This window comes from Salminus brasiliensis, chromosome 2 (genome assembly GCF_030463535.1).
Source record: "Salminus brasiliensis chromosome 2, fSalBra1.hap2, whole genome shotgun sequence".
NCBI lineage: Eukaryota > Metazoa > Chordata > Actinopteri > Characiformes > Bryconidae > Salminus > Salminus brasiliensis.
The window spans coordinates 29,551,325-29,573,514 of NC_132879.1; the positions used below are offsets into that span (position 1 = coordinate 29,551,325).

General features: G+C 40.7%; 1 protein-coding gene across 2 annotated transcripts; it reads right to left on the minus strand.

The window, feature by feature from the left end:
* Positions 1–392: 392 nt before the first annotated feature.
* LOC140549070 (leucine-rich repeat-containing protein 10B) lies at positions 393–9,946 on the minus strand. 2 transcript variants are annotated; one of them, XM_072672335.1, is made up of 2 exons: positions 7,828–9,946; positions 393–623 (listed from the first exon to the last, which is right to left on the minus strand). In XM_072672335.1, exons 1-2 carry the CDS (start codon positions 8,830–8,832, stop codon positions 534–536), a joined length of 1,095 nt encoding a protein of 364 aa, XP_072528436.1. In that variant the 5' UTR covers positions 8,833–9,946; the 3' UTR covers positions 393–533. The 2 variants fall into 2 exon arrangements, with proteins under 2 accessions (XP_072528436.1, XP_072528435.1); XM_072672334.1 differs by lacking the exon at positions 393–623 and having other exon boundaries at positions 3,345–9,946.
* Between the last annotated feature and the right edge of the window lie 12,244 nt (positions 9,947–22,190).

Here is a 22,190-nt window from a genome sequence, read left to right on the forward strand (position 1 = left end):
ACACACACACACACACACACACACACACACACACTGCTGGCCATGCAAAGAGAGAAACAGAGTCACATATTCATAGCTCAGGTGGCAGGCACACTGGGTACATACTCAGCTCAGCGTGTGTTGTTTGTTTTTGTACATTCTTAATTTTCAGTATAAAAATATCCTGACTTTACTGTAGCAGCAGGCTAGGACTCATTCTAGAGCTGTGTGAACTAGCCATGATCATGGCCTGTGTGCAGTGATGTCTTAGACCTAAATATATTAGTTTTTCTCAAATTTATATATGATTAAATATATGCAATCATACATTTTAATTTAATATAATTTAAAATATGTATTTACCCAAAGACAAAGATAACATTCAAATAAAGTAAAAATACTTCCATCAACTGTTTCACTTTCTTACAGCTTAATTTTTATTTTGGGAAAAACACTTTTTCTGATTTAGTACAAACTGAAATGTCTAATTATACCTTTATCAATACCTTAAAACTTCCTAAATTAGGTTAGAACATTTTACTGCATTACTTTAACTAAATCATGTGAGCCACAAAATAAAACCTTAACTTAAGGTCATCCCTTTCATTCCTTAGTTGATTGCTTCCATCTGCCAGTATTGGAACCTGCCAATATGAAAAAACATGCATTAATACATGAACCAACATTACAACAACCATTCAGCATCCAACCACACTTAACCCAAACAGTCAACTATTACATAGAACATTACTCATTATCTCAGAGAAGGTACCCAGGAGGACTGATTACACACTGACGGTGACTGAGGGTGCAGGACACTCCCAATATGCAAATAGATGTGACCAGGAGCCAACTGAAAAGTCTGAGTTTTACTCAAACAGTACTGACCCAGCACAGCTCACCCTGTTACTGGACCTCTTGAGAAACATCAACATGAGAGGAATGAGAGCATCCACCATCAGTGCTGTTTCTACTTTTGTGGGTTTTTACCATTTTTAAAAAAGTGTGTGTGTGTGTGTGTGTGTGTGTGCAGGTGTTTTTCATACATTTTAGTAGAACAGTGCACCACTGCTCCAGAGTCTGCTAAATCTTCCTGAAGGTCTTTTGCAGTCAAACAGAGGTATTGATTTACCTTTCTAGCAACAAGCAGTTCCCTCAGAAAGATTTCTTGGTCTGTACAGGCCTCAACCTGATCTCCTTAATTCCTGCCATTCTGCCATTCTTATAGCGTTCTCCTGCTGTAGGGACATCAATTATTTTGATTATTTTGAAATTTGCATCACCTGGCCTTTCCTTACAACGACTGTTAACAAGCTCTCAGATAACCTTTAAGATTTATAGGCCAACTTTATGCTTTTTAGAAATTAGGGCATATTTTACTCTTAAATTCTAACTACATAAATATGTAGACCAGGGGTGCCCAAACCTTTCCATGCCACTGTAGGTACTTACATATATAGTATACATATGGGACACGTTTTTACAAGGTATAAAAAAACGAGTGTGTTTGTGTGTGTTTGTAAGAGAGACAGCGGTTTTGCAAAGCTATGCAGCTGGTCTAAAATATTCTAATGTGAGCAACACAAAACCTCAACAAATCTTAAAAGACCTCTTCTGAAAGCAAAAGTATCAACAACAACTATCAAGCTTGCTATCAAGTATTGGATTCTTACACATACAAATGCAGTTCCAACTTTGAGAGATCAAGCCTTTACATGTGTTGTAGCAGCTGTAAACCAACTGCCTAACCCATTAACACATGCATCCTCTGGCCTAACGCAAATTAGAGCCTGATTTATGCCATAGCACTTCACTCACTGGGTTTTATACTGCAGTTCTTGTTGCTATCCTATCATCTAATTTCCTCTCCCCGTCATGACCATTGTGTGCCAAGTAGCTCCAATGAGAAAAATTGAGGTTCGAGTAGTGCAGGACTGCTCCTGCTGCTCATTCAGTGCCTATGTTAGAATGGTATGTGGCTGACCTAACCAGAATGAAGACAGTATAAACTAGAGACTAGTGCACTAAATGATTAAGTGCACAGACACAGTTCACAGTACAGGCCTGCTTTATGTCAGAGCATGCAGCCACCACACACACTTACAGCCAAAACAGTCCAGTGTAGCCACACAGGCTTACGCCAGAAAAAAAAAGAGGAGATGTGGACACATTCATTCAACTTAGCATCTTCCAACTCTTAGTATAGCAGCATGAATCAGCTCTGAATATATGTAGGGATTTTGCTTGCATTATACATTACACCTTAGCTATGGCAACTTTACATCCTTGGTTTACAATATTTTATTCTGGGCTAAGCTTCTGCTTTTTATATTTTCTGTCTGTTGTAACCGTGCTGACAACTCTCACGCATTGGCTGAGAGACTGGCATGGCTGGCTGTAATCTCACACTCTCATGCCACGCTTGCCATTTCTCATGCTTTTTAAAACATTTTTTTTACAGTCAGCACCATAAGTATTTGCACAGTGACACATTTTTGTAATGTTACCTCTATACACCCTCACAATCCATTTGAAATGAAGCAATGGTTATGTGATTGAAGTGTAGACACTTAGCTTTAATTCAAGAGATTTAACAAAAATAGTTTAGTAATTATAGACATTTTACATAGTCTTTCCATTTTCACAGGCTCAAATGTAATTGGACAATTGACTAATGAGCATTGAGCATGCAGCACTGTTTCATTATGTTTATGTTGTCATGACAAATTAAGGAGATAAAGGCCGGGAGTTCATTTCGAGTGTTGAATTTGCATTTGATGTTCATGGAAACTTTTAACATGAAGTCTGAAGAAATGACAATGCAGGAGCAACAGGCCAACATTAGACTGAAAAAAAACCTACCATAGAGAAAGCAGAAACTTCAGAAGTGGCCAAACCAACAATTTAGTACACTCTCCACAACATCTCGGCAAGCCAAGAACTCTCTGGGGGAGGTAGGCATAGCACTGTCATGAAGAGACACCTTCATGAATGTAAACAAAGACGCAAGCCACTGATAACACCCAAGAACAGAAAGGTCGGACTAGACTGATAGAAACCATCTACAAAGCCTGCTCAGTTCTAAAACACCATTCTCAGGACAGATGAAACCAAGATTAACTTCAGTATGGAGAAGGAAAGAAAGGATCCTTGATCTAAGCACGCCACCACATCATCTGTCAAACATGGTGGAGGCACCTCTATAGCAGTGACATGTAAAGCTACCAATGGAACTGGTTCCTGGTGTTTAAAGATGACAGGACTACTAACAGCAGTAGCAGGATGAAATCTCCAGTGCACAGCTATACTTTATGCTCAGATTAAGTCAAGTGAGAGGAAGGTGCTTTACTGTACAGATACAAGTAATGACCCAAAGCATACCATGGAAGCAACCCAAGAGTTTCTTAAGGCAATGAAATGGAATGTTCTTAAAAGGCAGAGTCAGTCTGCCAAGGCCTGACCTCAACCTAGATGAGCATGCTTTTCACTTTTGAACCGAAGACAAAACCAAAGGCAGACAAAATCACAAACTGAAAGTGGCTGCACACATCTTAATTGCTTTATTTAAAATCTACTAAGACAGGTTACAAGACAGGTAAAATTACAAAAACGGTGTCATTGTCCAAATACTTATTGACCTGACTGTATATTTGCAGTTCAGCATCCCTTTCTGGTTAGCCTGTGAGTTGTATATCACATATATTCCCATCACAGTAGCTTTATGTAAATGCACAAATGCCACCAGTATCACTGAATAAGGACATTACAGCAATACTTCCGATTCAAGCGCTGAAGTCAACTGATGCAATATCAAACTAATTGACCTCCGAAAGGGGCTCATTTATCTCTTATTGACTTCCTGATCCTGGCAGAACTAGCAAAGACTCAGAACCTTGGCCAGTCAAGTGTTTTTGTGGACGTGCAAGTGTGAACTCTGCAATTCTAATGCATGTGACATAGTTTCAGAGAATCTTGTGGGGTATTTTTGACATTTTTGGAACGTGGGTAGTGTAAAGTTTATTGACTTGTACATATCCCCATATGTATTTGCTTAGCTGAGTTGTGTTTACTTGGTAATGCGGCACCGTTTTACCTGCAGTCTGCCAATTGGGACACAGGGCAGAGCGGCAGTTTTCTCTTCACCACTGCAGTGTGCCAAAACGCTTTGGTTCCCAGTACCTCACAACAAAGTGCTGATGACTCACAAAGCAACCTAACTGTTTCAGCAGATGGATTTCACTCTCCTTCAGGGAGAGAGAGAGAGAGAGAGAGAGAGAGAAATAGCAATAGCCATGCGCTTACTCCAGAGGAAGTGTGGTGACAAAGAAGAAGCAGGGCCCGACAGCGTGGCCAAACACAATTATCCGTTCATTTGGTCAGAGAAGTAAGAAGACTCCTCTAATGACCCAATGATCACCGAGTTCAAAAAAAAAGTCAAGTAAAGGAACACTTTCCTGCACTGCAAATCCAAATTGTTTTGGTTCTGAAACCAAGCTAAGCACTTTTCTGTAACACTTTTCAAATGCGTCACAGTGTTTAGTTAAGCTGTTCCCCTGTTTGAGAGCAAGCTGGGGAAATCGTGTATGAGGCATCTAATAAATGATAAAAAAAAAAAAAAAAAACTATCACATTGACTGTTGTTTTAAGCAACGGTGTTTAGATTATGGAAATGTCTCACGTTTCATGATTTTACAGAGTGTAGGCTTGTATTGTACACAGTCAGAAAAGGGGGTACAGTATTGCTCACCAAGGTACATTTAAATGCTACATCTTTACAACTTTATAAAGGTACAGTATCAGTAAGCTCCAACTGTGTACCTTAAATCAGTTTTAAAGGCACACTGCATTCACGCTCTTAGGGCAAATGTTCATATTTGTACTCTTTATAAAATATAATATTAAAATAAAATAAAATGTAAAAAAATACTGCAGTCAGACACGATGTTTAGAGTCAACACAACTTAAATCAGTGTCAGAAAGAAGGTAATGTACAGGTAGGGTCTTGTTTCTCCATGTGTGTACCTTAATGGCACACTACATTCCCTTTCCCAGGGGAAAGGCCATATTGGTAGCTTTTCATAACTGACTTTAAATAAAATTAAATAAAAGTCAAGCCAAGTTGTGCGTGTTTTGGGGGGAGTAAAAACAAACAAACAAAAAACAACACTCCCACAGGGGGTATGGTAAAGTTTCATTACTATATGTCCCTGTACTAAAGGTACTGAGGACATATCCTTCTGGGTACCATCCCAGGGTCAGTTTGGGACCTTTTCTTGAAACTGAACACACTGATAGGATCGCAGGGAGTGATATATTCCCACAGAGACAGAAAGCACCAGCTCTGTATACTTCTACTCCAAGCCTTCCCGGCAGCTTAAACAGGGTGAAGAGGGAGTCCGGGCCACAAAAGCACCAAACTTGTCAAGAACGAGAGCTGGAGAGTGTGACTGGAAGAAGTAAACAGAGAAATATGTTGGTCATTTGAAAGGAAAGAATGAAGACGGGTGAAGAAAAACGAGAATTTGGAAGACAGACTTGACGCTAGCTGACCTCTATACTTCAAGTCTTTTTTTTTTTTTATTTGTTCTCTCCCCCTCTCTTGCTAATGTTTAAAACATCTCTGGCTTCCTTCCCTGGCCTTTTAAGGAGAAGAGTCCCCCTCTATTCTCGCTCTCGCTCCCTTTCTCATCCCCCTCATACCCCTCTCTGGTTTTCACACGGAGTGCCCAGAGTAGCTTAAGACTGCTGAGGCAAAGTTTACCTCGGTTAGCATTAGCTTGGCTAGTGTCTCAGCCATTTATCTCTGTAATCTTCAAAAAGCTCTAGGAGTCCTGTTGCACAGCCCGCGCCTGTGAACCTTCTCATTGCACAGCTGGAGCGCAATGGGGCCATTTCAAGAGCTGGAGTAGTATTAGATACTCTCAGCCCCGCATGAATGATTGAAACACATTTCGCAAACTCAATGATTATTTAATGAGAGAAGATTTCGTTTCACCCGCACACATCACAGCAATCGCAGTATCCTATTCCAGATACAGTACACCCGGGGAAGAGTAAAATTACACACACTCGCGCTCTCTCACATCCATGCATGCCAGACACACACACACACACACATTCTCAAAAAGTATGAGTCTTACTCATAATGTATAAAGCTGCAGCCCCTAACAATGTGCAGTTTCCATTGGTTTTTCACAGGGTTTGTTTTTTTTGAAGAGAATAAATTAAGTGCTGAACCTGTTGGTGACAGTCCTGTACTGGGTCTGTCTCACTACTGGAGACATTGTTATAGAAAAAATTCACAGCAGCCTTGATTGAGCATGTCATCCCTTACAATACACTTTAAAATAGTTTTTTTCTTCATAAAACCCCCTCCATGTTCTTTTACCTCAACTCAAAATTTCACGATTGCTCTTAAAAACATTTTTTTCCATTTTCACAGTGTTTCACGATCATGGCTATTTTGTGAAATGCCTGCCTCTAAAGTAAGCATCCTCTCATACACTTTTCATACATGCCAGTGGGGCTATCTAATGGTCTCTGAATTGCTGGGAAGTCCACATGAAGGGAACTCACCAAGACCACAAACTACAAATTATAAATGTCTGTAATTGTAGAAATGATCTGGGATGATTTTACTGCTCGGTACTCTTTTGAATGTTTTGTTGTGGTACTACAGTTGGTGTGGCGCAACAGATAACACCACTACCTGTGGGCTACCATACCATGTGAGAGACTGGGGTTTGATTCCCAGTCTGGGTGGCTATGCTGCGCTACACCAATAAGAGTCCTTGGGCAAGACTCCTAACACTACATTGGCCCACCTCTGTAATACGAGTAACATTGTAAGTCGCTCTGGATAAGAGCGTCAGCTAAATTCCATAAATGTAAATGTAAATGTACTACCACTTTCCTCATCAGGTGGAGGATTAGAACACTAGGTACCAAAGTGATACATAACAGAAGGTGTGCCTGGAGCCCTGTGTGCCATTGCAACAACATGGTATGCAGTTCAATGTGGGGCCGCATCCTTAGTCTTATCTCGGCTCATGTACGGTTGGACATCAGGCAAAACAGCCAGGGACAAGGAGACACAAGCCTAAGCAGTAAGACATGAGGTGTGACGTTCTCTTTTGTCCATTATTCCTAAATAATTGATTTTTGTTACCTATTTAGGTCAATTACTTGTTTTGTGGTCAAATTAAAGATGGCAATATGTTATGGCTGACGTTTTCACCGTCATTTCATTTCACAAGATTACGCTTCAACTAACACACTATCACTTTCTCCCCCGTTCTCTTCTGTGTTAGAAAACGCCAGAAATGGGATAAAGGGTGTGAGCGCTTTGCGGGAAGGTAAAGAGCTAAAGTAACATGGTTACTTCCAGTTATTTTAAGATGTAGATTCTGTAACCAGCACAGACCGTCTAAGGACAGGTTGTTGTTGAACTGTTGTACGATTCTGAATATTTCATGCTTCATGCTGCAGCCAACTTTAGGCCTATTCCACTGTCAAACACTGTTAAACCTGGAAAAAATATGCTTATGGAAAACCCCAAATCAAATTAGTGCAAACCAATTTAAGTGTTTAAAGGGACAAAGTTGATGATGATGTTCCTTCTCCTCATTCAGGTTCCTCCCCTTCATATTCATAGTCCATCTCAGCTCTCTCATACTCTAACTCCGCCCCTCCGTAACCTTCATACCCCTCACCCTCGCAAATAAGCTCCTCTCTCTCATATTCCAGCCCCTCCTCCTCATATTCAAGTGCTGCTTCTTCAAGTGCTACTGTAGGCCTTTCAGCCTCCCCCTCCTCCTCCTCCTCCTCCTCTTTTGTCTCTAATCCCACCTCATCCTCAGCTGGAGGTGCTGATGGAACGGTCCCATTTGCTGTATCGCTTGCTGCTGCCAGAGAGCTGCTACTCATCCTAAGTTTCTTAAGTATTCCAATAATGACCGGTGCAGCCGCCGCAGCCGCCGCGGCCTCCTCCGCTTCCCGCTGTGCTCTCTCCTTTGCTTCCTTTCTCCTTTCCCTGATTTGCAGGGCTTCTTCTGCCCCTTCTCCAACGATGATCACCTCCTCCCCAACCCGCGGAGGCCCCTTTACGGGGTTGTGGTCATAGGAGAAGAGCCGGAGCGCGGGAAGATGCAGCAGGCTGGGGAGCTCTGAGATGCGGTTGCGGTCTAGGTCCAGGATCTCCAGCTGCTCCATCTTCAGAAGAACCCGGGGGAACTCCTCGAAGCGGTTGCCGTAGAGCCATAGGCCCCGAAGTGCCTCCATGCGCCACAGGTCAGAGGGCAGGGTGCGCAGCCGGTTGTCACCAATCTGCAGCGAGCGCAGGTGAGGCAGGTCATAAAGCTGCTTGGGGAAGCGCTGGAAGTAGTTGCTCTCTACCCAGAGGCAGCGCAGGCTCTGCAGGTTCCTAATGTCCGGCGGCAGGCTCATCAGCCGATTGCTGCCAAGGTACAGGCGGGTGAGGTTGGCCAGCTGGCATACAGCCAGGGGTACGTCATCCATTTTGTTAAAGTCCAGCGCCAGGATGCGCAGGCCCTGCAGCTGCGATATGCCATCGGGCAGCGTCCGCAGGCGGTTCCCGCACAAATACAGCTTCTCCAAATGCTCCAGGCTCAGCACTTGCTTGGGGAGGCGGCGAAACTTGTAGTAGCTGAGGTCCAGCACGGGGTCCCCACTGGCGAGAAGTTCGTCCACACCTAGGGGCAGCTCTACATCCTCGGCCTCCTCCTTTTCTTCCTTTGGTGCTTTTTCCTCCTCCTTGTCTCCATCCTCCTCCTTTTCTTTGTCTTTCTCCTCCCCTCCTTCTTCCTCGCCTTCTTTTCGAGACGAGTTGCCCATCCCCTCCCTTGCGTATCACAGTGAATGTATGTCTGTGACTGCGCGAGTGGATGGTGGTGGGGGGGATGGGTGCGGGTTGTGTGAGGGCACGTGTGTGTTTCAGGACGCAGGGAGGAGTGGGTGTGGAGCTCTGTGGGGCTGCTTCGCCCCCTCTCTGTGAGCTACACTCAGCAGGTCCGTCCCAGCAGAGAGAGATGCTGTGCGTGGACTCATGATGCGTTGGATGCGGGACGCCACAACTCAGTGCCAGGACGCCAATGCCCGATGTCAGCAATCGCACATTCTTCTTCCATGAGCGCCCATACTACATAATGCGATGCCTTATACACAGACTAACAGCTGTAGAACATATAGTAATGATAGTAGTAATAGTAGTAGTAGTAGTAGTAGTAATAGTAATAGTGGTAGTAGTAGTAGTAGTTGTAGCAGTAGTAATAATAGTAAGAGCTATTAACAGAGTAATCTTGAATTTTGTCTGGACAATTCAAAAGGTGCTCCAGTGTTCAACTAGCCACTCCCGGACTGGGGCTCTTGTCCAGTAGAGCTGTCAAAAGCCTGTTATGACACTGAGCAGAGAAATCCTGCTGGGCTGAAACGGCTCTCCGCCACCGTCGCTGCGCACAGGCATCCATTGCTCACATGTAAAAACACAAACTTCAGCTCAGCGCCGCTCTCAGCCCCAGCGCTTCTCCCGTCGCTGGAGCAGTGCTCGCCATGAGTGTGTCCCGACGAGCAGCAGTCCCAGCCGCCGGAGTCCTCGTCCAGCCTGGGGACGGCGGGTGGCTAAACACACAGCAGTGTGCACCAGTGACCTGGCCGGCGGCAATGTTAGCCAGCCGAGGGAAGTCCAGTCTCATGGAGCTCGCGCTGATGACGCCGGAGCATTTACTCTCCTCTACGGCTTTTCGCGCTCGCACGAGTCCACTGAGGCGCTGTCCGGACAAACTTACTTACACGACGGAGGAGCGGGAAGTCCGCTGTGTACACACTGCAGCCGGAAGAGTCCCTTTTTTCACACTACCTCGTTTCCCGTGTTTCTCTCGGTTGGAGTTTGAGTGAAACGCTGGAGAACCGCCGCTCTTCTCCTCCCCTAGCAACCGGAAAAGGGAGATACACAAATGGATCACATGAGAGAGAGAGAGAGAGAGAGAGAGAGAGAGAGAGCGAGAGAGAGAGAGAGGGAGAGAGAGAGAGGGAGAGAGAGAGAAGGAGAGAGAGAGAGAGGGAGAGAGAGAGAGGGAGAGAGAGAGAGAGAGAGAGAGAGAGAGAGAGAGCGAGCGAGAGAGAGAGAGAGGGAGAGAGCGAGCGAGAGAGAGAGAGAGAGAGCGAGCGAGAGAGACAGAGAGGGAGAGAGCGAGCGAGAGAGACAGAGAGAGAGAGGGAGAGAGAGGGAGAGAGCGAGAGAGCGAGCGAGAGAGAGAGAGAGCGAGAGAGAGAGAGAGAGAGAGCGAGCGAGAGAGCGAGCGAGAGAGACAGAGAGAGAGAGGGAGAGAGCGAGAGAGCGAGCGAGAGAGAGAGAGAGCGAGAGCGAGCGAGAGAGGGAGAGAGAGAGAGAGCGTCCTTAAATTATAATAAAATTAAAGTTTTTTTTTTCATTTTACAGCACTTTTAGTATAAATCCACACTAATTAACTAATAAATAAATAAATAATAATAAAAAAAAAAAACCGAGCTGGTATGCTCTCTTAAAAAAAAAAAAAAGCTTTGGTGGGGCACAAAAACACAGACAGATGACTATACTTCCACTCACCTCATCAACCTTTCATATATCCACCATCAACTATGTCCTAACCTTCCGTAACTGAAACATGACAGTAGGCTATCTGTACCATCACTGCAGTTCACAACTACAGCTTAATGCCATATTCCAAACACACAGGATATTGTATTTTTTATTTATTTACAGAAGTTAACTGTGCTGTTTAAACAGGCAGATATTGTCTCTGTAAGGCACCTTTGGTCCTTACTAAAACTCAGACATGTTTACAGATGTATAAAACCTATCTTCAGAGCAGATTCTGTGATAGAATAGCAGCCTACTGTAGATGCCTGCTGACAACAGTTTTATATTTCAGCTCAATAAAACGAACAGTGTGATCACACTGTTTTTGAACTGTGTGCCTAGCACCCCTAATGCACAAAATATTATAGCAATTACATGCAGTTCTGCTGGTTTAAATAAGGTGAAGCTGGTAGTAGCCCAAAGTCTCTTTTAGGATTAAATGGTGGAGAGTTTGGCTAATTATAATCCATCAAAACCGCAGGGAATGATGGGAATCTACGCTCCTGGTATCACAGTTTAGTATTCAAAGCTGTGTCCAAAACTGTGCCCTATTAACTATGTTCCTCTACATGTGAAAATCCAGATCACTGTTATAGGGAATAGAACTCAACAAGGTAGTTCAGACACCTCGTAATTATAACACTGTTGTTATATACTGTACAATTCCGCACTGCATTTTGGGACAAAGTAGTGCACTATATAGTGCATAGGGCACAGATTCTGACACAGCTCAAGGCACATTTTCATTTTCTCGATATGATCCACTAATACCAACTAATAACTGTAAGATATTTTTACTTCTTTGACTAGAAGCTTGACCTTTTTTCCCCTAATGCCCTATTCTGCACAGTAATCGGCTTTATTTACATTGCATTTACACACATTTCTACCTATAAACTACAGCAAGTGCACAAGAATGTAAGTAAGTGTAAACGATATGATAGAAACGTCTGTAAGTTAAAGTCTTCAGCGTAGGCCCCATCGTCTGCCCAGGTCTCGTAACATCTGGACCCTTGCAGATCTTGCTGTACATGAAAGGCAGGGGTGGAGCCAAGCCCCTGTACAACCAGGCAGGACGGCGTCAGAGTCTCCTAGTAGAACTTTCACTAAAGCTCCATTTCCATTTCCATTTTAGGGTGCCCTTTTCTTTTGTGTCTGCTGCTTTTAAGCTTTACATCAACATATACATTCTTCTTCATAAATAAAGTATTTTTGTTGGATGAAAAAACAGGACCTTACTGTAAAGTAATGCAGTGGGCTGTTAAGAAAGGACATGGGCTCCCAGAATTCACAGCAAAAAAACAAAACAAACACAAAACAGATCAGAAGCCGAATGAAGTCATTACAGGAGAATATTTGCAAAAATGTCTAGGTTAGGCCACAGTATTCATGCTAGCACAGCAATGAATGATGTTATGTTTGCTTCCCACTATCCCGTCTGTGTACTAGTGATGTCATAAATTGAAACAGTCAATCAATAAATAAATAAATAAAAACACTGTTTGCTTCACAAGCTGGCAGGTGTTTATATAGTGGCACAGAAACTGAAAGAAATGCACGTGTGCATAGATATATTAATAGATGTATTATTTAAGTGTAGTCTTGTTTTTGTGTCTGTCTCTTCTCCCTGCGTAAGTGTGTATAATGCACTGCGACCACAGTATTTTAGATCAAAGTCTGAGCTTTAAAAGCAAGGTCACCACTCCACGCACACACCTGGCCTCGCTGAGGATGACGGTAAAGAGAGGAGGAAGGCTTTATGAACAGACAGACGGAGGTCAAATAACATGTAAATGCCTCCTGATGTGCTGAAAGAGAGCCGTGTGATTCACACGCACACCACCGAGATAAAAAGATGAGGAAAGATGGGATTCAGGATCAGTGTCGCAAACTTAAATGAAGTCACGTAAACTGGTGTAATTAAATCAATGAAGTCAGTGTTGGAGGTGTGAGAGCATCTTTGTGTTAGCATCTTTAGCGCAGGCACTGCCTTTCAGATCCTTTCATTTACTGCCAATGTTGCACTATATGGTGAATAGGGCACAGTTTCGGACACAGCAAAAGACTTACTTTCTCAATATGCTCCACAAATACTAACTAATTACTGTAAAATACAATAAAGACATTTATACTTCTTTGACTTAAGGCTTAACATTTTATGTCCCATATTGCCCCCATTCTGTGCACTAATCTGCTTTATTTACACTGTATTTAAATTAAAATGTAAAATCCAATTTGTATGTCTGGTGTACTGTTTGCTGTTTGCTGATTAGCTTAATTAAAGCAAGGTTAGACAGTGGATTAGCTCACACAGACCTTTATTTCACCTTAATCAACCTCAGCAGAACTTCTACCCTCTAGTGGTGACTTTGCAAAACTACTTTCAGCTTGTGTTCAAAGGAGAATGAGAACTGAGCCTTAATGTTTGGGCACTTCTTAACTTACCAGGAATCTTTATCTTCTAAGAGTTGAAACCTTTACGCTACTGACACATTGTTCTACCCATAATCTTATATAAACTACCATGATATCTCTTTCTACAGCAGCCTCTATATCTTCTGTTTCTTTAGCTCCTGTGCAGGTCCTGCCATGGATCATGAGGCTTTGGTAACAACAGTAGCATCTGGTTCCTCTGCTTCTGCTTGGGGTATGGCTATGCTATCCCTCCGACATCTTTCCACCTTGCCAGTTTTAACCCCGGCCTGTACGCAGGTGAACTCAATAGCTTCCGACAGCAAAATCCCCAGTGTTAGATACACTTTATAAATGCTCATTTAAACCTGAGAGCAAGCAATTACTCTAAAATATACAAAGCTCTAAACTATAGAATGCACAGGGGAGGTAGGCGGGGGGGGGGGGGGGGGTGACATCACATTGATGGTTAGTAAGAATGGGATTGTTATCATATCACATTAACACATGTGTAAAGGTAAGTGAAAAAACTGCTGCTGTGCATAGTCCCTCACAGTAGTAAAAACACAAATATATACAAAATTAGAAATACAGAATCTATATATTATACATACTTATACTATACATATACTATACACACTTACACTATACATCCATTACATTACATTTATTATACATACTTACACTATACATACATTATACACACCTACACCTCACATATACTATACACTATACATGCATTATACACACCTACACTATACATACATTACACATACACCACACATATACTATACACTATACATACATTATACACACCTACACTACACATATACTATACACTATACATATATTATATACACCTACACTATACATACATTACACATACACTGCACATATACTATACACTATACATACATTATACACACCTACATTACACATACACTACACATATACTATGCACTATACATACATTATACACACCTACACTACACATACATTACACATACACTACACTTATACTATACACTATACATACATTATACACACCTACACTACACATACATTACACGTACACTACACATATACTATACACTATACATACATTATACACACCTACACTATACATACATTATACATGCATTATACACACCTACACTATACATACATTACACATACACTACACATATACTATACACTATACATACATTATATACACCTACACTACACATATACTATACACTATACATATATTATACACACCTACACTATACATACATTACACATACACTACACATACATTACACATACACTACACTTATACTATACACTATACATACATTATACACACCTACACTACACATACATTACACGTACACTACACATATACTATACACTATACATACATTATACACACCTACACTATACATACATTACACATTCACTACATATATACTAAACACTATACATACATTATACACACCTACACTACACATACATTACACGTACACTACACATATACTATACACTATACATACATTATACATACTTACACTATAAATACGTTATACACATCTACACTATACATACATTACACATTCACTACATATATACTATACACTATACATACATTATACACACCTACACTATATATACATTACACATATACTACATATATACTATACACTATACATACATTATATACTATACACTATGCATACATTATACATACTATACACTATACATATGCACGATACATGCACTATACAAGATTATTGGACTGTTATATTCAGATTTCATATATAATCTGTGAAATGTTTATATTACTATTTACATATAGACATTGTATAAGATGTGAATTCAAATGTAGTGTGAGTGGGAAGAGACAATAACAAAATGATTGCACTTTATGATGAAAAACAAACAGTTGTGCACTTTGTTTTCTGCACTTTGTTTTCTGGGTTTTGAGTGGCTGTTGTAATAAAGACAATATGCTGGTGTGACATGATGACATAAGGAATCACTTAAATTATGTTCAGATGAATGTTACATTATGTTATGTTTTTAGTGTCCATAATAACACAGAGAGTATATTCTGAGAGCTCTTTCAACTCATTAAACAAATGAAGGGAAAAAACACTTAGTTACACTAATGTTTTATTTAAACATGCGGGGTGCCCATTACCTCTTCCAGCAAGTCCTAGATTGAGTGTGTGGAGTTATAGAACAGAGATAAGACTGGGGCAAAATGAGCCATGCTACGGATTTAAGGGTTAAAGATTATTCTTATAGAAGAAGATTATCTACTGATGAGCTAATGAACATGCTGCCATGCTGTGGGTTCAGCTGCAGACCTTGCACTGAGAACATGCTGCCTCACGTAATGGGCAGTTCACATGAAATGATTCCAACTCAGAAATCATTAACATTTCCTTTTATTACGTCCATGCAGAGCATCCAGGTGTGTATTAGGTTTCACATGGCTGCTTTCACATCTACACAGTCACAATTTAATTAGCTGTAAAGATTATATCATATTATAATATGTATTATTATGTGTCAATATAGATAAATGGCAAAATAATGATTAACAATTTTTTATTTAATATTTAACTTATGCATATATGCATATATTTTGCATGTTTTTTCTAGCCTGAATAGAGAGAAATATAAAATAAAAAAATAAAAAATAAAATTAAAATAAAAATGAAACTTTTACAGACACGCAACAGAAAAAACACATTTTACCCTCTGAACCAACTATTTAGCCAAAGCAAACATTAAGAAAAAAAGCATGTTAGCAATAATGTAGTCTTACCAAGTCTTACCAAGTTTGTCTGGTTAGCTAAGTTAGCATAAGTAATTCAAGCTGATATAATAAATTCATATTAGCCAATTACAATGAAATTATTACACCGATTACATTATCATCTACTTGAAAATAATGTAATATCTAGCGACAAACTAGCAAATGTCATAAAATCAGCTACAGCTAATCAGTGGCCCTCTAGCAAAACAGTGCCAACAAACTATTTCATGGCAAGTTGCCCTTAGCTAGTCCTATCAGTTCCACATCAACAGCTCAGTAAAATACAGTTAGAAATATTGCTTTTACTTTAACTTAAATGCTTATCGCTACTGAAAAACATGCATCGTTATTTTTGTCTGTTTTTAGTTTTCTGCTTCTGTACTCTGTGTGAATAATTCTGGATGAATGGACCAATAGAAATGCTCTACTCTGAATAAACTCTTATTTTACATTGACTTCTATTCCTAGTTCTTTTTCTGTAAAGTCACCCTTTTGAAGATACATGTTTCACCTATTAGTGAGCTGTTAAGTGATTGTGTTGTAGCAGTAGTGATTCTGCACTGACGCCTGAAGAAAAGCTGTTGAGGTGCTGTTAATTAACACTGATAATTAACTGGCTTTTTTCAGTCCAGCGTTTGCCTAGAAAAAAAAAACCCAGCATATTTGTTTGAGTGTACAGAAAATACTACAGGCTCTCTGTTACAGGCTGAGCAGTCAATGAGGGGAAAGTGCATTAGAGCAGGATTTGCTTTGCGCTGCTAATGCAAAGAGAACAGGACGACCAGGATGACATCATTTAATGCAGCTGGTACATATGGCTTTGAGCGTGACTCAGCTAACCTGTGGTTATCATGAAGGCATGTGTAATAACTTACACCACAAAGTGCTGATCTATCACTGTGCCTTTGTTAAACATACAAACTCAATCCAGTCTCTGTCCAGAGAATCGGTCAGACGAATGAAAAACAGCAGGCAGTGTGTGTTGATGACATCACACCAGTCACGCTCTCTTACCACCCAAACTGAACCAATAAAGCACCAATGGAGCACCAATCAGCTGCCGTCTATTTAAATGTTCAGCATCTAGACGTATAAAAAGTTTCAGCAGGGCCCATTTCAAAGGCTGGGATTATAATAATAACCTTACTGGATGATATTTAGAAGTTTTCTGAACCTTGTAAAAAAAAAAAGAACAATCCCATAAAAAATACAATCACATCAACTGTGTAGATTTCTTACTTCTTACATCTTTCAATATGTATTAAACATTAATAAATAAGTATATATATATATTTTTTTTTGTTTTGTTTATTTTGATTATCTATCTATCTATCTATCTATCTATCTCTCTCTCTCTCTCTCTATCTATCTATCTATCTATCTATCTATCTATCTATCTATCTATCATGGCAGGCAGGTTGCCTTTCCAAACATTAGTGAAACAGCACTATTAGTGAAGAGCTCACTGGAGTCGATTGTGATACTATAATAGCCCAGATAACCCGTGTGGGGCCTGAAAGATTAGTTTGTGAAGTAATTTGTGAAATTTTCTTCCCTCCTACATCAACTGTGAGTGATCTTATTGAAAACTGGAAGCTTTTAGGATCCACGGCAACATAGCCATGAACTGTCAGACCACCAGTAAAGTTTTAGAGTGGGGTCGCCAAGTGCTGAGGCACCGAGTGCATAAAAGTTGCCAACACTCTGCAGGCACAGTCACTACTGAATTCATAACCTTCTTTGGCTTTAACATCAGCACAAAAACGGTGTGTCAGGAACTTCATGGCAATACTTTTCATGGCTGAACCTAACAACACCAAGCACAAGCATCAGATGGAGTGGTGTAAAGCACACCGCCACTGTGTGACAAATCACACTTATCTATCTGGCAGTCTGATGGACGAGTCTGGGTTTGGTGAATGTCAGGGGAGCGTTACCTGCCTGACTGAGTTTGTTGGAGGAAGGATAATGCTATGGGGTTGTATTTTAGGGGCTGGCCGACTGGCCCCTTAGTTCCAGTCAAGTGAAATCTTAATGTTTTAGAACACCAGGACATTTTGGGCCTTCCAACTTTTTTGGAAACAGTTTGGGAAGGGCCCCTTCCTGTTCCAGCATGACTGTGCCCCAGTGCACAAAGCAAGGTCCATAAAGGCACTGTTGGGTGAGTTTGGTTTGGAAGAACTTGACTGGCACGCACAGAGCCCTGACCTCAAACGTATTGAACAATTTGGGATTAACTAGAACGGAGGTTGCGAGTCAGGCCCCCTCATCAGTGTCTGACCTCACAAATGCACTTCAGGATGAATAAACAAAACGTCCCACAGACACACTCCAAGATCTTGTAGAAAGCCTTTACAGAAAAGTGGAAGCTGTTATAACTGCAAGGGGAATGGATTCCATATTAAAGTCAATGGATTTAGAATAAATCCTTGTGTATGGATAACATCACTGTGTCACTAATACCAGTAAGGTATGTCCACACTGCTACGGTGATGAAGGACCACCATTAAGATCACTATGTGGAATTAAAAGGTAAAAGAATGTTGCTTCTAAAATCTATGTAACTTTCTTACACAGAGGAAATGAAAGGATTACTTCATGTTAGCCTTCACTTGTACAGTCATGAAGATGCATTTAATACGGGTTTAGCATGTAAAGGGTATCAAATGCAATCTCGAGACTTTCCATGTAGTCTTAAGGACACTACAGAATTAAGGACTGATAGCAATCGTGTCCACAGTACTTACTTACTTATTTAATTTACTGGGTTAATTCATCTCTTTGTATGTATTTCTGCTGTTACTCTTTAGTAAGTTTGTGCTGTCCTTATCTCAGGCCTACATATGCACACACACACACACACACACACACACACAGAATGTATTTCCCTGTACTTTAAATGAATGCACGCTGACTCACAACTCTTATAATACTTATATAGCATGGGCCATCAGGGAGGAGGCTGTAAAAACCCCACCCATACCACTACACTGATAATGTATTACAATAAATTCTCCCTCATGGAAAGCTAATCTCATCTGTGAATTGATGAATAATTCAAATTTACAGTTTAAAGTAGCATTTAATGCGAGAATAGGCATTTCTTGCTCCTGGGCTCTCCCTACAGCCAGGAAATTAAATTCACGCTTTAAGCCACCCCTAAAGAACATGTTTTAGATGTGCATGTCTAGACAAGCTGAGAGATATAGAACCAGTGATATTACAGGAACACAAATGTTGGCCTGCTTTACCAAAAGGAAAAGGCTTAAAGCTGTAAAAGTGCTACATAATTAGTACAAATGTTTTAAAATTATAGACTGTAGTAATCAACTGTACCTGAGTAAAGCTAGGCAGAGGCATTAAATATTCCCTGCCTGAAAGGAAGAGGAGCATGGTTTGACACTTGCAGGACTTGGTTGCATTCTGGAGTCACTAAGTCATAAACTGTTAGAAGGACTTGCCACAAGAAAACATTTCCTGCTGTCAAAAATAACAAAACCATTGATAGAACTGGGCTCTAGAATCAGATGAGACAAAGATAAGTGTAAGGTTGCCTTTCAACATGATATTTATAGTGTCTATTAGCATTTTGTAACTTTTCTAATCCTAAAACTGCTTTACCATACTTTCCAAAAGTGGTTGGATTCACAGTCTCCACATATTTCCTATCATAGCCACACAAAACCTTAAAGCTGCAATATGCAAGAATTTGTCATTTTTGTTGCTTTTGTTCCGGTGCGCCCCCTTCAGTCGTGAAACTCAAGCTTTGAACCAAAATCGATAGGAACACTACTTTCACTGTTACAGTCCAGTGGAGCGTCAACATGATTTTGATGCTATTATTTTTTAAGGTTAAAATGCTACATAAGGCTGCTTTAAATGGAGACTTTTCACACAATCAACTGTTTGGCATCTTGTGCTGTCTTTGGGAACAACTGTCATTTGAGCGGACAAGTTAGGCACAATACTGTATGGCTGCCAGTGTGTTTTCTGAGTAAATACAATCTGGCTGTTAAGCCTATTTTTCATAGCCTATTTTTCTTATCTTTACTACCAATATGCCAATAAATCTGGAGAACACTGTAGTGATATATTTATTTGCTGTATAACAGTGATGCCCTACTTAGCGTCTGCAATTGGGTTTTTGTTCCAACATCCAACTTAACTCTATTGCTCATTACTTTAGTTTCTAAGCCTCCTGATCTACTTAGTTAAACTCTTAATGAGATCTAACGAGCATATTAGAGGGGTGATAGATGAGCACTGCAACTCTGCACAACATTAACTCTTCAAAAAAAGGGCTGCGCTCCACTGCTATAAATGTCTACAGTATATTCTCAATGACACTTGTGCATATCATGCGATATCATATCATTTTTTTTTATCATATCATGATATTATAAAACACCATAAAGGTCAGAATGTCAGCTAACTGGAAACACTCATGTAAAGCCTTTGATGAATTAGCTGGTCAGGCATCTGCAGGGTTACTTTGCAGTTCTGGCAGCTACTATTCACCACCCAGCAAACTGACAAACTCCAAATGCAGTGTCACGTCTAAAAAAGATGCAGTAGCAAGCTTCCTATGCATGTTTCATCTTCTACAGGGTTCTCAGTCCTCATTCCTGAGCTCTACCACCAACACTGGAAAGCCCAGATCCAACACAGCTGACTCTAATAGTCAGAAACCTCTAAAGGCCTTCTGTGAGGTGATAGATCACCAGAATCAGGATTGGGCACCCCTGATCTACTAGAGCTGATGGTAATTTTGCAAAGGGACAAACCCTGAGTTTTGCAGAAAGACAAAAACAGTTAAAAATGTTAAACAATTTAAGGACAAAACTGAGAATAAAAACTTTGCAGAAATGTCCCCCACCTTGCACAAGAGATTCTAAGCTGCTGGTGCCATTTTATATGGCTTCATTATTAAAGACACTGAAGTCAACAGCTGATGGCCTTGAGATGGACTGCAACGTGTTCCCTGATAAAGGTGAATACCCAAGTCTATGGTCTTATTTGTTCACAGATCCAGTGGAGTTGGTTTTCGTTTACTTTTTCTTAGAAGAGTACCTTGGTCCTTCTCTCCTGTTTATCTACAGCATTGCAAGCGGAGACCAAAGAGCACATCCAATAGGTCACCTCTGACTACATTTAATGAAGACCTTGATGGATACTTGACAGTTTTGATGGATGTGGGAACTTTTGAACATTATTTTCCAAAGTGAACTTGTCAGATCATTATTTCTATTCATCTTGTGCTTCATTTAGTGATTTTCCAAACAACCCCAAAACATATTTGGCCTCATCCAAAAAGCAAAAAGTAAAAAAAGTCATAATGGCAGCATCCTAAAAAAATATATAGTGAACATTCTTTGTGAATGTCCGCCGAGATGCTTGCTTCTCATCCAGCCACCAGGCTGCTAAATGTGACTGTGTGCGTCCGTTGGCTGAGCTTTTGTTTCATGTTAAGCTTGTGGATGTTTGGGAGATGATGTGCAGTGAGTGCTTTGATCCTTATACAGTATTTATTACTGCATCCGTTTATTCTCTTTGTCAGGTCATGTGATTTGTATCCATATTACAATATTACATTGCAGTAAAACTGCTTGGTCAGCACTTTGATACCTTGTACATCTATAGGTCAGCAGGTACACCTGATAACATTGCAATGAATTACAGATTGTCATCAGGAGTGATGATCCCTGCACATGTATCACACGAGCTTGACACTACAGCTTCAGGGGAACTGATGTGAGTAACGTGCATTCTGGTTCGGGCATTGGAGATCTGGGTGACACTAAGTGCGATATTCACTTTTATGGTATTTAGCAGATGTTCTTATCCATATGACCTAGGAAAATACTTATTTGAAAGCATACCTAGCCAGTGTGGATAGACTATAGTCCAGTGATACAGCTCAGCTTGAATTCTGCTAATACCCAGAAACCAAAGATGCACAAGTGCAAGACTAGTGCTGAATCAGCTGCTCCTGAAATTTGCACCTGATTTTTCCATTATCCCTTGTGTGAAAGCACTGAGAGGTACTGGAGACTGCATAGCACTGCCACTAAATGTTTGATGATGTATGTATTCTGGACAGTATTCATAAATCTTCAAAATAGCTTATACTGTAGCTTCTCTTTGTCTCTCTCTCTCTCACACACACACACACACATATACAAACACACGTACAGATACACACACACACACTCACACACACACACACACGTATACACACAATCAAAAGATTCATCAAAGGCCAGCGGCTGAGAACAGGCGTGGATTGGCCCAGAGGTTGTTGGGAGCCCGCGCTGATTGGTCGAGTCGGCTCGAATGATCGGAATGGAACTCAGGAGA